The 15,581-nt window shown below is 55.3% G+C and overlaps 1 protein-coding gene across 2 annotated transcripts in view; it reads right to left on the bottom strand.

Annotated features, from left to right (window-relative positions):
- COL27A1 (collagen type XXVII alpha 1 chain) overlaps positions 1–15,581 on the bottom strand; it is a 143,830-nt gene that overhangs the window by 44,343 nt on the left and 83,906 nt on the right. For both annotated transcript variants that reach the window (XR_007477910.1, XM_004269304.4), the window contains exons 25-29: positions 11,267–11,320; positions 9,349–9,402; positions 9,073–9,126; positions 5,497–5,550; positions 153–206 (exon numbers count right to left, since the gene is read on the bottom strand). Coding sequence is in view for 1 of the 2 variants with exons in the window: in XM_004269304.4 (XP_004269352.2) it covers positions 153–206; positions 5,497–5,550; positions 9,073–9,126; positions 9,349–9,402; positions 11,267–11,320 (270 nt within the window). In the remaining variant the exon portion in view is untranslated. The remainder of the gene's footprint in view (positions 1–152; positions 207–5,496; positions 5,551–9,072; positions 9,127–9,348; positions 9,403–11,266; positions 11,321–15,581) is intronic.

Below are 15,581 nucleotides of genomic sequence, written 5' to 3'. Positions count from 1 at the left end.
CGGATGAGCTCTCAGGAACGTGCCCTGCAGCCTCTCTGGGATGCCCTGCTGTCCCAAAGGGGTCTGTCACTGAGGAGGCTGTGAGCCGGGGTTCCTGGGTTCCTGACCCAGCACGGGAGGTGAGAGGAAGGGAAAGCCACGGGGGTTGGTACCTTCAGACCCTTGGACCCCTGCTCCCCAGCTGGTCCATCTGGTCCTCGGGGTCCCTGGAATAGGAAAAAGGGACTAGCACAGTGGACAGTAGGGGTCTCCCTCGGGCTGGGAACCAGGAGGGCGGGGCTGCCCAGAGCCCTGCACAAGCCGGGGGCTCCCTCCACCTCGCACTTCCTGTGCACCCCCACCCTCAGGTGGGTCACCCAGTGCAGTGTGCCTGCTGAGATGGCTCTGCGCAGGGCGTAGCATGGGTGGACTTGGCTAGGGGCCCTGCCATCCTGGAGTGGGACTGGTGGTGCATTTAACCCCTGTTTAAAGAAACCTTGGGGATCAGCCAGCCAACCCATTCCACGGATGCAGAAACTGAGGGCAGAGCCAAGAGACACGAGGCCAAGTCCCCACAGCCAGGTCTTCAGACTGCTGTCGCCTGCTCTTCCCAGAGCACACGTGGGGCAGAAGCAGTTTGTGGACCACAGCCCTTAGGGGAAACTGGCAGAGGACGGACGACCTGGGGAGGGTCTACACGTGGCCAGATATGTGGAACAGCCCCCTCTCCAGCCAGATGTGCAGCTAATCTGGCCCAGCTCACATGAGGAGGGGGGAAGGACAGGGCAGCTGTTCCCTGGAGTTCTGGGTTCAGGTCTGACCTCTGAGACAGGATTCTTGGTCTTTTGAGAACTCAGAGGCCCCTGGGGCAGGCAGAATCCCCTCTTCCCCACACTGCACAGATGGGAACACTGAGGCCCTGCAAGGGAAGTGATTTGTCCAAGGTCCCTTAGCACATTAGCAGCTGGTATTCCCTCCAGGGTTCTACCCACTGCCCCCTGTGTCCCCTCCATGGGCCTCCCAGAGAGACACAGATGGGATGGGGTCCCCTGGGGTCCACCATGGAGAACAGTGTGGTGTTTGTTCTGCAGGGGGCCAGAGAGGCCGTGTTGGGGAGACAAAGAGGATCCTGTGAAGGAGGCTGACCCGCCCCAGCCTGGGAGCGAGGGGACCAGGCACACAAGGGGGCCAGGGAAGCGTCTGGGCATAGGGGATATGAGGGATGAGAAAAAGCAACATGGAGAAATCATTTAAATATTGAACAAGGAAATTTTCAATTAATAGTTGAACCAGAAAAAGTGACAATTCTTCTTGTCAGCTGCTTCAGCTCGACGCTGCAGCCTTAAATAGCACCACATTGATGAAATCACCCTGGGCCAGGAGACCACGGGCTGGGAGTCTTTGTGCCCAGTTTCTCAGGCCCTGGCCCAGAATCTATTAGGGGTCCAGCACTAGGCACAGTGCTGCTCAGGAAATGCTGTGTCTCAGGGACAAGTGGCTGCTCCTGGCTGAGCCTCAGTTATCCCATCTCTGAAATGGGGACGAGAAACCGCCCCCTCAAGGCAGGAGGAGATAATGCACACGGGCAGCTCAGCACCTGGCATGTAGTAAGTGCTCAGAATATCTGGTTCCTCCAGAGGGGGCTGCAGGCTCCCCAGGGGCAGGGGCGCAGAGCAACGGCCTGGCAAACCTGGATTCATTCCCTTCCTCATAAGAGGCAGCTTATACGAGGCTCAGAATTTTCACGGGTTCAAGATGAGGTTTGATTAGAGGGTGTGGGTGCAAGTCCTGGTTTTGCTACCAACTTGCTGTGTGACCCCAGGAAAGCCCCTTCCTCTATCTGGGCCTCAGTCTCAGATGGACCCTGTCAGACCACGTGTTAGACTTACCGTCCCTGACTCATGGACAGGGGCCTTGTGGAGACAGACACAGGTTAGGATGTAGGGCATCCCAGGTCACGAGAGCCGGGACAGAAGCTGAGCTGATGGTGGGCATCCGGGCCCTCCTGAGAGATGGCTTCTGGCCCCTGACCTCTGTCTCTACCTGAGGCATTAACCTTCCTGGAAAGGGACAGCTCTGGGAGTGGAGCGGAGGCCCAGAGGTGTCAAGGGCTTGGCCTGAATCACATGGCACCCTGTTTCTCCTGGGAATCAAAGCCTCGCTGGGAGGAACGTTATGAGATCTATAATAATAGTAATAACATCGACAACAGCAGCAGTAGCAGTAATAGTGAAAGCTATTTTCCTCATTTAACAAATAAGGAAATAGCCTGTGGTTGCCCTGCTAGTATGTGGAGAAGCCAGAATTTGAATGCAAGTCAGCCAGAGGCCCATTTTTTTTCCACCACTACCTGTCACTATTTATCAGTGTGGGAGTGAGCTCCCTGTCACGGGGGGTATGCAGGTCAGGGCCAGGACATGGTGTTAGAGGAGACAATATCTAAAATCCCTCTTACCTGGGAGACTCTGCTATCCCCTGGACCACCAGAGAGCTCAGGTAGAAGCTGGGGCTGGCTGGGGGGAAACAGGGTTAACCTTTCCTCCCTGGAAGGAGGAGGAGGCAAAGGGGCCCCAGCCACTCTCCCTCCCCAGCTCCGCTGTGCAGGGAGAGGCACGAAGGCAGTGCACAGCCTAACCCTTGCTCTGGGCCACTCTGCAGCTCGTCCTCTGTCCTGTGGGTGCCTCAGTCCTGCCCCCTCCTTCCCCAAATGAACACGGGCCAGCCCACCGTGCTGGAGGCAGGTCTGGGTTTCTGTCAGAGCCACACATCTGTTCTCTTGTAGCCACTCCCCGGGAAGATGTTTGCAGTCACAGCGGGGCTGCCTCCCAGCCAGGTTGGGTGTCTGGCTTGGCTGGGAGGAGCCCCAGGGGACAGAAAATCTGGCCAATCGCAGCTCTTGTGAAAAAGGGATGGAAAGGGAGTGAACGTGTGCCCAGCCCTTGCTACACACCGCTGCCCTTCCAGGTGCTTACCACTCGAGGTGCTGGCAAAGGGATTCTATCCCCACAGCCATCCAAAGAGGTCGGTTCTGTTGCCGACCCATCTTATAGAGGAAACACTGGGGCCTCAGAGAGGGCGAATCGACTTCCCGAGGTCAGGGGAGGAGCTGGGATTCAAGGCCAGGTCTGCCGAGCTCTTAAGTCCCACTCACAGGAGCAGAGTTCAGTGTCAGGCACCTGGATCACAGAATCCTCACGACTCCCTCAAAGTGGGTTTTGGAGGGAGATAGCGGAGTCTCCCGGGTAAGAGGGCTTTTAGACATTGTCTCCTCCAACACCCTGCCCCGGGCTCTAATCTGCACACCCCCTGTGACAGGGAGCTCACTCCCACACTGATAAACAATGACAGGTAGTGGTGGAAAAAACTGGGCATCCAGCTGACTTGGGTTCAAAGTCTGGTTCCTTCCAACTTGCTCCTAATGTCATCCACCAAGCCTTACAGAGGTTAAGAAACTGGCCTGAGGTCCCAGAGCTGGTAACTGGGAAGGCTGAGACTTGCTGCTATGCCTGTGTGACCCCATAGCCCCAGCTCTTCGTGGCCCATGGACCCAGACCTTGGTCAACAGCTCTACCAAGAGCTGAGGGTCTGGGGCCCCATCCCGGCCCTGGCCTCGACCCCTTAGTGCTCGTTCTTCCCAGGGCAGGGGGCTGGGGGCAGTGGGCTGGGCAGCAGGGCCCGTCCTGCACATGGGCAGAAAAGCAGGCAGGGCCTTGCAGACCTCCAAGCTCATTTCCCACAGCACACTCGGGGAAACTGAGGCCTGGAGATCAACAAGGCCTTGCTATGGTCCCCGGGCAAGCCAGGAGCTGCACAGGGGGCCTGCCCAGAACTGAGGTCTTTCACAGGCTCAGCGGGTGCCTCTCTAGTCCCCCCCCCACCGCCCCGCTCAGTGACCCCATCTGTGAAGTGGCCAAAGGTGGCCTGTCAGGCAGGGGGCCCAGGGGGTGGGTCCCACAGGTTTTGCATTCCTGCCAGACCCAGCAGGGGGCAGGGCTCATGTTCCTGAAGCTCCCCTTCCAGCCGCAGAGACTTTGACGTGGTTGGGAGCCTGGGTTTCCTCAAGCAGGAGATACATTCTTCAAGCCACCACCGGGAAGGGAGGTCCGACGGTTGTGAGGGGCTCGGTGAGTTGACGGAGGCCTGAGCCTCTGCATCTGGCAGGCTGTGCGGGGCAGGGCCTGGGCCAGCACAGCTCCGCCTCCAGCCAACCTGGCTTCCCGGGCAGGAGGGAATGTGCAGAGGGTCAGGGTGCAACCCGGCTGCCAAAGGGTCTCGGCTACTCACAGAGACCAGGACATGGCACTGGGAGGGGTCCTGCCAGGCCAGGGGAATGCCTCTAAGGCTCGCCTCTCCGAGGCAGACTGCTCAGAGCACCTCGTTCAGGGGAAATTTTTAAACTACTTGAAATTCAGCCAAGAAGAGAATAATCATCTCGGATCCCCTGGTGTGAGCTTGAATATCAGGCCTGGGCTGCCTGGGCCACTGTGCCACCTTGTTTTCTTCTCACAAGGCTGCCTGGCCTGGCACCTGGACACCCACTGGGGGCAGGAAACCACTCCATCTGCCCTCCCCGCCTTCAGTATGCGAAAGGGTCAGATCCCCTGGGTTCAAATCACAGTTCTGCCACTTTCTAGCTGTGCAACCTGAGGCAGGTGACTTAACCTCTCTGTGCCTTAAGTTTCCTTATCTGTAAGATGGGAATTAAGAATAGCACCTACATTATAGGGTAGTGCTGAAGAGTAGCTGAGTCAATGTACGTGATAGTGCTTGGCACAGAGTAAGTACTAGTGATTACCTCTAGCTACCGTGCTCAGGGCCAGCCCTGCATAAAACCCTCTGTGGCTCCCCACTACCCTGGGAACATAGCCCATAGGCTTAGCTGTGGTGTTTGAGGCCCTGCTTGGCTTGACACCTGCTAATTCTTGGTCTTATCCCTCTCTCCTGCCCCTCTGTTGAACCAGTGGGGAATCCCTAAACATGCCGTTCCTTCTCACCTTAAGGCTTTCCCTCTGCCTGGAACCGGGCATCAGCTCAAGCATCACCCTCTCCTTGAAGCCTTCCCTTGTACCCTGGTCAGGCGAGGTGCCTCCTCCAGGCTCCCAAGCTGCGTGTGGTTCCACCATCGACGTGCTAATGACCCTGTACTGTCTGTTTGACCTACTCGATTGAGCCATGAAGCCGGGCAAGGGTCCTGCCTGTCCTGTTCTTGTGATATCTACAGAGCCTCCAACAGTGGCCGGCCCAGAGCAGGTGCTAAATTGTAGGTGAATGAATGCATGAGCAAACACATGAATGGTCAAAGCATCGGCACCACAGAGCCCCTCTGTTCCTGCTGGACGGCAAGGCGTGGTGCTCAGAAATGGGCTGGGAAAGATGGGTGGGGGTCCCACACGGAGAGCCAGGTCTGGGAGGAGGCTGTTGCTGTGAAAGTCACAGATCTCAGGGCTGGGCGGAGGGCAAGGACCAAGAGGGGTCTCTCCAGCAGGTGTCCGCCCCCGGGGGCTGGGCCACACTTACCCGGCGTCCCTTTGCTCCCCTCATGCCCAGCGGGCCTCGAGATCCTGGAGGACCCTGTGGGGAGGAGAAAGAGTCTGGAGAAGGCCCCTTTTAGGGAGCAGGTACAACACCGAAGGCTAGGCCTGCAGCCTCAAACAGGCGCTGTTCACGAGCGGCCACTCCCGAGCCCAGCAGCTCCAGATGGAAGGACTGGGCCTAGTGGGAAGATCTGTCCCCCAGGAGAAGCAGCGGACGTGCTGCCACCTTGAGCAGGAGTCAGCGCCTGGGGATCCGGCAGCAGAGAGAAGGCATCCTGGACGGATAAGCCGCTTCCTTCTTTATCTCAAAATCAACAACCGGCAGCTATGAGGACATTCCTGACCAAAATCTCCAACTCCCACTTCCCCTTTTCTCTCTCTATCAGCAAGGAGAATATGGGGTCCCAAGTTCTGTCCCCCGACCCTGACCTTGAATATTACCTGCAAGCATCCAGAAGGGTCTGCCCAGGGCAGGAAGAGCCAGGGAGGGTAAGAGAGGGCAGAACCAGACCAGAGCCCTGAAGTGGGGTGGGGGGAGCAGGAAGCACGTGTGGAGGGGGGAGGGGGAGAGGTTGGGTGGAGAAGTCGGTGGGGGAGGCAAAGAGAAGGGAGCAGGGCCTGGCCCGGGGAAGACGCCCCCTGCCAGGGTTATCTCAGTTTGGTGAAGGAATGACAAGAAGAGACAGGGAGGGAGGGAAAGAAAAAACAGGGCTGGTTTTGTTCTTTGAATTCCCAGCACCTGGCCCAGGGCGGGCCGATGACAGGAATTAAGGGAAGGACTGAAGAGGACAGAGGATAGGAAGGGAGAGAAAGAAGGTGAAGAGAGGAAGCAGGCCGCCTCGCTGCCTGGTTTCTCTCCCCAGGTTCCAGCCCCCAGCTACACACGTCAAGCTGCGTCTTAGCCGCATGGCTGGCCAAGGACCCCTCCAACAGCTGCAGGAGCCTCCCAGCTCCGCGGGATTCTCAGACTGGGCGTGCTCCTTTTACAAGAAAAGACGGCCTCATCCCCCCCTCCGAATACCAGGGAGAGGCCCAGCTCAGTTTGGGGCCTCGGGAAAAACTCCTCTTTCTGCTCCCATTTCTCTCTTCCCAGGGCCTCAGGGGGCACAGACCTTTCAACTGCTAAAGGGCTGATGTGAGGCGCTGGGTCCCAACCTGACCCCTTGTCAGCAGAGCAAGCAGGGTGTGGACCCGGGCTTGGCCCCCTAAAAAGACAGATCTGACTCCCGGGTGAGGGAGAACATGACGACTGGGTGAGAATGGACCATTTTATAGAGGGATCTCAGACTGCAGAAGGCATGCAATGCGTCACTGGGAAATTTCAGGAGCCAAGTCTCAACTCAGAGGCAGCAGCGTAGAGTGCTTAAAAGAGCACACTGTTCCACCAGAGAACTAGGTTCAAACCCTGACTCTGCCACCTACTAATTCTGTGACCTTTGGCAAGTGACTTAAACTCTTCGGGCCTCAGTTTCATCATCTATAAAATGGGTATAAGAAGAGTCCCTGACTCCTAGAGTTGCTAGGAAGATGAAATGACCTGGAAGGTCCTCAGTAAAGGGTTGCTGTCAGCTCTCTCAAAGGGAGAGGAGGTCAGAAACTGGTGGTCCCAGGACCTGACTGTTCCCCTCCAAATAATGGAGATAATAACCTTGGCTGACCTCAGTGGACTGTAGGAGAACATGGATGTTAAAGTGATTGGAAAAGTGGAAAATGCCAATCAGACGTGAACGGTATCATTAGAAATGTCACTTTCATAGTAACAGTCTTACTAATAATAGTGGTAATTATCATATCTAACAAATAGTAATAGTAATTATTATTGTTACCATTCATTAAGCACTTAGTATATGCAGGTAGTTTGCTAAGCATTGCATCATGCACGGTATCATTCATTTCTCACAACAATCTCATGATGAAGGGGGTATTATGCTGACTCAGATGGGGAAACTGAGGCTCAGAGATGCTATAAATGTTGCCAACCATCACACAGCTAGTAAAGGGAGAGCCAGAATTTGACTCACATGTGTCTGATTCTGAAGCTTTCTGGACCTCCATGCTATCCTGCTTCCCCAGTGGCACTGGGGGCAGCTGGCTGTCCGAAAGGAGCCCCAAGAGATCCAAGGGCCCAGCCCCACAGTGCAACAGAGGAGGGTCAATGGCAACCTTGGGATCTGAAAACGGCAGCTCACTGTTTGATTTCACTAAGTCGGAGCCAAACCATTGAACAGATGGAAGCACTGAGGAAATGGAATGGGGAGGAGGTTGGACATGGGAGGAAGAAAGCCTAGAGGGAGGCTCAGGGAGGCTGAGGTCTGGGGGCACAGCTAGAATTGGATGATAGACCCCTAGCATCCTTGTTCTCTGGCTTCGGCCCTACCCTGGGCACCTAGCACTGTCTGGCACATAGTAGGTGCTCAGTAAAAGTCTGTTAATGAGTGAGAGGACTAGACAGTGAGAATCTTAAGAGCAGGATCTATTTTGTATCATTTTTGCAACTCCAGGACTGAGCATGGGCACAGCATGCGGCAGGTGCACAGAAAAGTTTGGGAACTGAGTTGGCCTTGCTTCCCTAAGTGGCTCAGAGAACTGGTGTGGACGCACTTCCCTTGGATTCAAACCATCGAAGGTTCCCGTTTCTTCCTTCCTCAGACCCCAGGGAGCCCCTCAGTCTAGCCTGTGAAGGCACCTGAACTCATCACCCTCCAGGCTTGCCCCGGGATCCTGCCTGTGCCGGTCCCCCTCCCACCATACCCTTTCCACCTGCCTGAAGCCCACCCCCCATCCCCTCGCCCCAGAGTGGGCTCCCAGCCTTGAGCCTCAGACTTGGCCCAAGTGAGTGCCCTGCCCCAATTCCCTCCGTCCTCCACCAGCAGAGGTGGAGGGGCCAGAAGCTCCATGTGCTCAGGGTGAGAGCCACCCAGCCCCCAACCCTACCTCACCCTCGGGGGAGTAGGAGGGACCCCTGAATCTGGGTGCTCCTGGCCACACCCCCCCCAGCCCCCCGCCTCTCCCACCTCCCCGCCTTGGGATCCTCAGGGATATCCCTGGTGCCTGTCATCATGAGAAGCCCAGGAGCCCCGTATCCTTGGCCCTTCAGTTCCCACTTTCTTCCCTGCTTTCTCCATAGCAGCTGTCACGTATTTACTGGCTTCTCTCTCCGCCACACCAGAATACGAGCTCCTAAAGGGCAGGGACAGCGTTCTGCCTTGCTGACGGCAGCTCCTGGAGCGGCACATGGGACACAGTATTTCCTGAGTGCATGAACAAAGCAACAGAGGTGCCGATGACCATGACACTCCCTTGCAATGACCATCCCTGTGTAATGAACATTAGCCGCCTGGTTTCGTTTCGCCCGTGCAGTCACACTATCATGACCATGATTATTTCATCTATTTTTCATATGAGCAAAATTTAGGTGCAGAGTTCAATGATCTGCCCTGACAATACAGCCGGGGAGTTGGGGAGCTGGGATTCCCGGTCTGTCTGACTTTGAGACCTGGACTCTTCACCATGACTCGACAGTGGGTTTGAGCTCAGGGAACATGAGGGCTTTGCTTACCATAGGTCCAGGCTCTCCGGGGGTCCCAACACCACCTGGAGTTCCAGGATGACCCTACCAAGAAAGAGATGAAAAAGAAGGAATCAGCTCTGGAAGGTGCCTCTTCCTTCTGCAGTACTGCCTCGGCCGCGGCTCAGCCCCAGCCCAGGGCCTCCTGGAATGTAAAGGAGCCGGTCGTCGTGAACGCCTTGGGTACGCGGACGCAGGCAGAGGAGAGCAGAGCTGTCACCGCGGCTGTGACAGGAGAGGGCAAGGGGATGCAGACTTGCTCCTTACCATCGACCCCTTGGGTCCGGGCGCGCCTGGGGGTCCCATCATGCCCCGGTCACCCTGTGATGGAGACAGCAATTCAGGGATGTCACGGCAGTGGGGTGGCTCTATGGGGGGAGGGTGCAGAGGGCACTCCAGAGACTAGGTAGGTGCAGGGACTTGTCCAAGGTCTATAGCCACATCACCCAGGGTGGTGACAGGGGGAGGGGGGAGTCCTGAGATTTCAGTCAGCGGAAGCCAAGAACCCCAGCAAGTCCTAGGAGGCCTCAGCACCCACTGTGGTGTGCCACACACACGGTGGGCTTCCCTTGGGCAGGGCTGGTCCAGATCAAGGATGTGCTAAACATGTCATCCCCTTTGATCCTGGCCCACGTTCTGTGGTCCTCATTAGGCCTGGCATCCCCTGGGCTGGGCTTGCTAAGGCAGGGATGGCAATATAGGGCATTTCTTTTATTCTCCCCACCCCCTGCTCCAACCCAGATGAGATGCTGGAGCATCAGAGAGGCAACTTAGTCTCTCTTGACCAATCCAGACAGATCGGGCAGGGATGGCAGGTGTAGCAGACAGAGCTATGGCCGGAAGGCAGCGGCTCTGGGTTTGGATCCTGCCTCTATTTGTGTGAAGCCCTCTTTCTTGTATCTGCACAGCCAGCAAACGTTTCTTGAGCATCTACTATGTGCCTGGCATGATATGCTAGACCCTGAAGACACGATGGTGGGTAGAAACAGACAGACCTTGCTCACACGGAGTGAGACAGAGTGTTACGAGGAGACTGACACAAATCACCAAAACAGATGCAAACTGGGGTGAGTGAAGGGAGGGAGGGGGTCTTGGTGCTCAGGTGTTTCACTAGGGGATTTGACCCCCCGAGTGCAGGGGTGTGGTGGGGAAGGCTTCCCTCAGAATGCTGAAGGATAACTGAGAGTCATCTAGGCAAAGATAGGGGGATGGGAAGGGTGTACCTGGCCAGGGGAACGGCATGGGTAATGGTTTGCAGGTGAGGAGAGACATGGAACATTCGAGCAACAAAAGAAGGCCAGAGATGGCTTTGATATTGCACTGAAGTTATCAAAGATGTTACCATGGAGGCAACAGGGTGAAGGTTACACAGGGCCTTTCTGTGCTATTTTTTGCAACTTCCTGTGAATATAATTACTTCAGAAAGATGTTAAATTTAAAAAAATAAGAGGAAGAAGAGGAGAAAGAGAAGGAGGAGGAGAAGGTGACCAGAAGGTCTGGGACACAGGGAATGGTAAGAGGGAGGCACGGGATGAGCCTGGGAAGCTAGGTGGGGCCAGATTAGGACCTCAGTCTTTCCATCTATCCAATGGGAATAATATCAACTCCCGTAGGTCGCCTTCCTGGGGAATCAGATAAACCTTCCCCTCAAGGCCCATGGGAAATGGGAAGCCACAAGCTATGGGCTGGGAGCCAACGTGGGGCAAAGTGTGGCCATGGAAACTGAATGTGGTTCAAATCCCAGCTCTGCCACTTCCTATCTGGGTCACCTTGAGCAAGTCACCTCCCCTATTGGAGCCTTGGTTATCTGGTCTATAAAACAAAGCTGCTGGCATTAACAAGGCCAACTAAAGAACTGGGCTCCTTTTTTGAAAGATGACTCTGCCTCCTTCTGTTGCCAGCCCCACGCAGTGCCAGCGCGCAGCTGTGAGCGGCCCAGACCACGTAGATGGCTGTCACACAGACATCTAACTGTGCTTGAGGATGCTGGCAGGAGGACATGGCGGAAGCCCCAGGGGATGCTGGGACACGGAACAATGGCTCTTTGAGGGTCTGGAAGGCCAGGGAAGCGAGGAGAGGCCAGGGAGGGAGGTCTGACACCCCCAGGGCAACCGGCCCCTTCACCTTTTAAAAATTTCAAAACACAAGCTCTATTTGCTTAGATATGCCCACCAACACGACTTACCTTTTCTCCCATGATTCCTGGCTCCCCGACCAGACCAATGAATCCCAGAAGTCCCTATAAGAAATGTGTATAAAAGCAAGAGAAAGAAGGAAGCAACGTGAATTCAGAGATGTGCTGAGTTTCAAAGGCAACTCGCCCACATCTCTCTTCCACCGGAGCTGTCTCCCCGTGTCTCCTGCCCCGTGCCGGGTAACCCAGCCGGCGTGGGGCTGCCACCGAGGAGAGAGTTGCCTCTCTCTGGGCACTGTCCTGACTTCCTTCGCTCCACCAGATGGTTCTGATTTTGGAGCCAAGCGGTGGGGCTGCTGCCAGCATCCCTGGGAGAGCCACACATTCTTCCCGCGCCAGAAGCTGGGAGGCAGCCACCTTTGGGGAGGGGGTGGGATAGGGGAGTAGCGGGGCAGGGCAGGGGAAGGTCCTTCAGCGGTGCTGGGAAGAGGCCTGCCTATGAGAAATCTGTCCCCATCTTTCGGGGCTCTGGGGCTGTTTCAAAGAGAGAAACAAACCTGTTGGCGGGGATAGAAGAAACACCCTAACAGCCCTTGCCAAAAAGACCTGATTGAAATCTGGGAAGTGAAGGCCTTTTTACTGTCTTGTGAAAGGCTTCCTCTCCTTTCTGAAAGAACACACACACACACACACACACACACACACACTGTGGTTCCTGTTGCTCTGTTTTAACTCCACTGGGTGATAACTGGCTTCTGTGTTCCAGGATTCTTCTAGGTGGCTGCAGGCCTCGCTGCCGCCAGGAGCAGGTGACTGGCTCATCCTCAGTGAGGGCGACAGGCGTAGTTAGAGGAGTAACCCTGGAAGGCAGGCGATTCCCAGCCCAGACCCCACTCTCTTCTCTGCTAAGGAGAATTCCAGCAGATGGGGGTCTAGTGTGGTTCAGGGCTGCAAAAGTGGCTTTGGAAGAGCCCAGGTTTGTAGCCAAGGGTTTCTGGGAGAATTCGGGAAGACTGAGGGACGAGTGCCTTTGCCCCATAAAACGTGCTCCCTGTCCCCAAACTGTATCCAGAAAGAAACGAGACCTTGAACCTGATCAGAAACAAACCCGAAGTTGTACACTCAGGCAGTGAAGCTGGCCCACCCAGGCAACCAGAGTGAAGAAAAAGCATCCGGTTCCAAAGGGTCAGCTCTGCGGGGCTCAGAGACAGTTTTAAAGTGGCAGCTCGGACCGGGACTGTGTGTGTCTCGTGGCTGCAGCCTAGGAGTCAACTCTGGTCTGTGTGGCTCCGAAGCCCATGCACCTGTCAGTCACTCCAACGCGTGTGGCCATGAGCAGGGCACAGATCTGCCTGGCACTCCGACACTATCACCATACACAGGGGCCTAGTTCCCTGAGTTCACAGACCCTTCGGGGTTGAAGTATGAGGTGAGAGGGGTGAGGTTCAAGGTATGAGATCATGGCTAATAAGTCACAGAAAATAACCAAGTATCCCTCCCATCCTATTCTAATTTATTTTAAAAGGGCACGGGGTTAAGACAGAGGCCTGCGCTCCCAACAAGGGAGCAGTCAGACATTTAGAGGATGCCGAGTAAAGGGAATAAAAGCTGCTCTGTTAAGAGGCCCCTGCCCAGCTGGCCCAGAGAAACAGAAATTTCATAGCTACTTTAAATTTATGAGTTGTTGGGTCCTGGAAGGCAGGCAGGTCATAAACTTCAATGAAGAAACCAAATGGGATCCTCATGAATAAGGGCCATACAGCCCATTCCCCACCCCCATCCCAGGACACCCTGTCCCCACTGGGGCACTGTCCCGGAACATCCTGGCACCCTGTCCCGCGGGTGGAGCTGAGGCTGGTCCAGGGAAGCCCGTCCCCAAGGCCCAGGGCTTCCACCTGGCAGGGCTGGTGCAGAAGCAGCTCTGACAGCTGTGGGCACAGTTGGCTCCTGTCAGCTGGCAAGAGGGCACGCGGGGGGGAGGCAACATTGTCACCTGCAGTGGGCATGGCACAGACAGGATCTGAGTCCCCGGTGTGGGGGGGGAGGCTGGCCCGGTCCTTATGCAGTCTACAGATAAAGGCCTGTTGTCGACTGTGGGGGTTTTTCTCCCTCCCTCCCTGCTCTCATATGACTCTGCTGGGTGCTGGAGATGCAGTTGGGAACAAGACAGTCGTGGGTCCTCTGCTGGACTAGACATCTCAGGGTTAGGTGTTGAGAGGGCTGGTTTCCCCCTGGACAGAGCTTCTTAAAGGCAACGCTCATGCCTTGTAATTATCTTTGTGCATCCAGCACCTGGGACAGGGCCCAGCAGGCTGGCTGCATTCTAACTAGCTGTTGGAAAACCGCAAGAGCTCAGGTCAAGGGTTTTCTAGACTCTTCAGGGCAGGTCATGGGAATCCAGCAGGCCTGAGTGTCAACTTGGGCTCTGACGGTTATGTTACCGCCTGGGAGATCTCGGGCAAGTTATTTAACTTCTCAGAGCCTTGGTTTCCTCATCTGCAAAACGGGGCCAATACTACCGACTGTCATGGGGTGGCTGGAGGAACTGCCGGGGATGGTAAGGCAAGTGTTTGGCACAGAGCCTGGCACCTAACAGGTACCTGATAAATGCAGCAGACACTGTGGTTATAAGGAGGTCCTTATACTCTTTCCTGGGGATCCTCTGATTCTGCCATGAACAGGAAATGCCTGCTCCTTCCCACCTCGGGAGGGGGCCGAGGGAACAGCAGGCATGGTACCCCGCGTGCCTAATGGCAGCCACTGGGCTCCTGCCTCATGGCTCAGACGGGTCTCTCTTTCCTGCTCAGCCAGCCGGGCAGCTAGCTGAGGGCTCTACTGAGCAAGTTGCCACTCCTCCTGCCCCAGCTTTGCCACCACCTTACTTGGTCATCTAAGTCAAGCCCATTCTCCTCCATGAATCCCAGCCTGCCAACGTGGACCAGGATCCAGGGGTTCTTCACCTAGGGTCCCCGTAAGGCTCCACGGACGGATTTCAGGAGGCGGGGGGCGGAGGTGGTCCATAAACTTGAATGGGAAAAACTACAACTTTTATTTTCACCAACCTAGTTGAAATTTACCAAATATGAGTGTAGGCAACACACCCACAGCACCTGTAATGGTCACAGATATTTACATGTCACATCACCGTCACTGCTGCACAGAGTTCAAAATGTATCAGTAAGGCCTGTCACCACTTCAAAATTGAGGTCATGACTGGACCCCGCCGTTAGATCTCGTTATTTAATGCAAGAATAAAGAAACAGATCTTTGCGGAGATCACATTTTAACGTACTGTCACATTTGTATTTCAATATAATTGATTTCCTTTGTAGTCCTTTGTTTTGTATTTTATGCATTTAAAAGTTCTCTGTTCTGAGAAGGAGTCCATGGCCTTCACCAGCCTGCCAAAGGGGTCCAAGGCACAAAAAAGGTTAGGACCCCAGGATAGAGTGATTTCTAAGGACTCTTCGTGTCCTGCCATCTTAGGATTCTGAGTATCTATTTCCCGAGGGCCCTACCATGAGCATAACTATGAAATTAAATTTGCTGAACGTATTGCCTGTTTTTTTCCAATGAGGAAATACATCCAGGCCACGGCCGCCCTTCCAATCTCCCAGGCTTCCCACAGAATACACTCGAATAACACTGGAAAGGTTTCAAAAATCCAGTCCTCCCCCTGCTTTAGTTCCTTTCTTCCCCCCAACAGATGTTGCAGGCCTGGTGAGGAAGCTCATCGTGCGTGTGACTCTCACGCCATTGATGGTGTTTCTCGGTGGAGACAAATTCTTCTGGGTCCCCAGCCTCATTGCTCCTTCCAGCCTGAGGCAGCTCCTCACAGGGTTCAGAAGGTGGGGTCCTCCTTTAAAGGAGTGGAGGAGACTGCTACCTTCCAACCCGGCCTACAAGCCCAGAGGTGATGCTTTCAGGAGGCACGGGGCTGCAGAGGGGGGACGGAGGCCGGCCATCCACCCAGCAGCCTCCAGCACCGAGGGCCCTGGACCTCCTTCTCAATGACCACTTGTCACCTCCTCTGCTCTTCAGACCCTGACCCGACTTCCCAACTATCCAGACCCACTGGTTTGAATTTCATCTTCTTTATAATTTAGGGATGCCTGGACCAAGAGTCCCTGCCAAGTGGCTCTGCTTCTCTGGTCTTCAAGCTTCCCCGTTAAATTGAGCACGAACAGCGACCGTGAAGGGCTTTTCCACTTTTCACGTTCTGGGAGCAAAGTCACGTAATGTCTTTGGGCGAATGCCCCCAGAGCATCTGCAGAATCAGGGCGTGGGGCGTGACCGCTGTGACTGAGATTCATGGCTTTCTCATTCAGTGACCTCACCTCCCTCAGAGCCAGAGTCTGTCCGTGTC

This window comes from Orcinus orca, chromosome 6 (genome assembly GCF_937001465.1).
Source record: "Orcinus orca chromosome 6, mOrcOrc1.1, whole genome shotgun sequence".
Lineage (NCBI taxonomy): Eukaryota > Metazoa > Chordata > Mammalia > Artiodactyla > Delphinidae > Orcinus > Orcinus orca.
The sequence above is the reverse complement of the archived record's forward strand: the minus strand, read 5'-3'. Positions and strand labels throughout refer to the sequence as shown.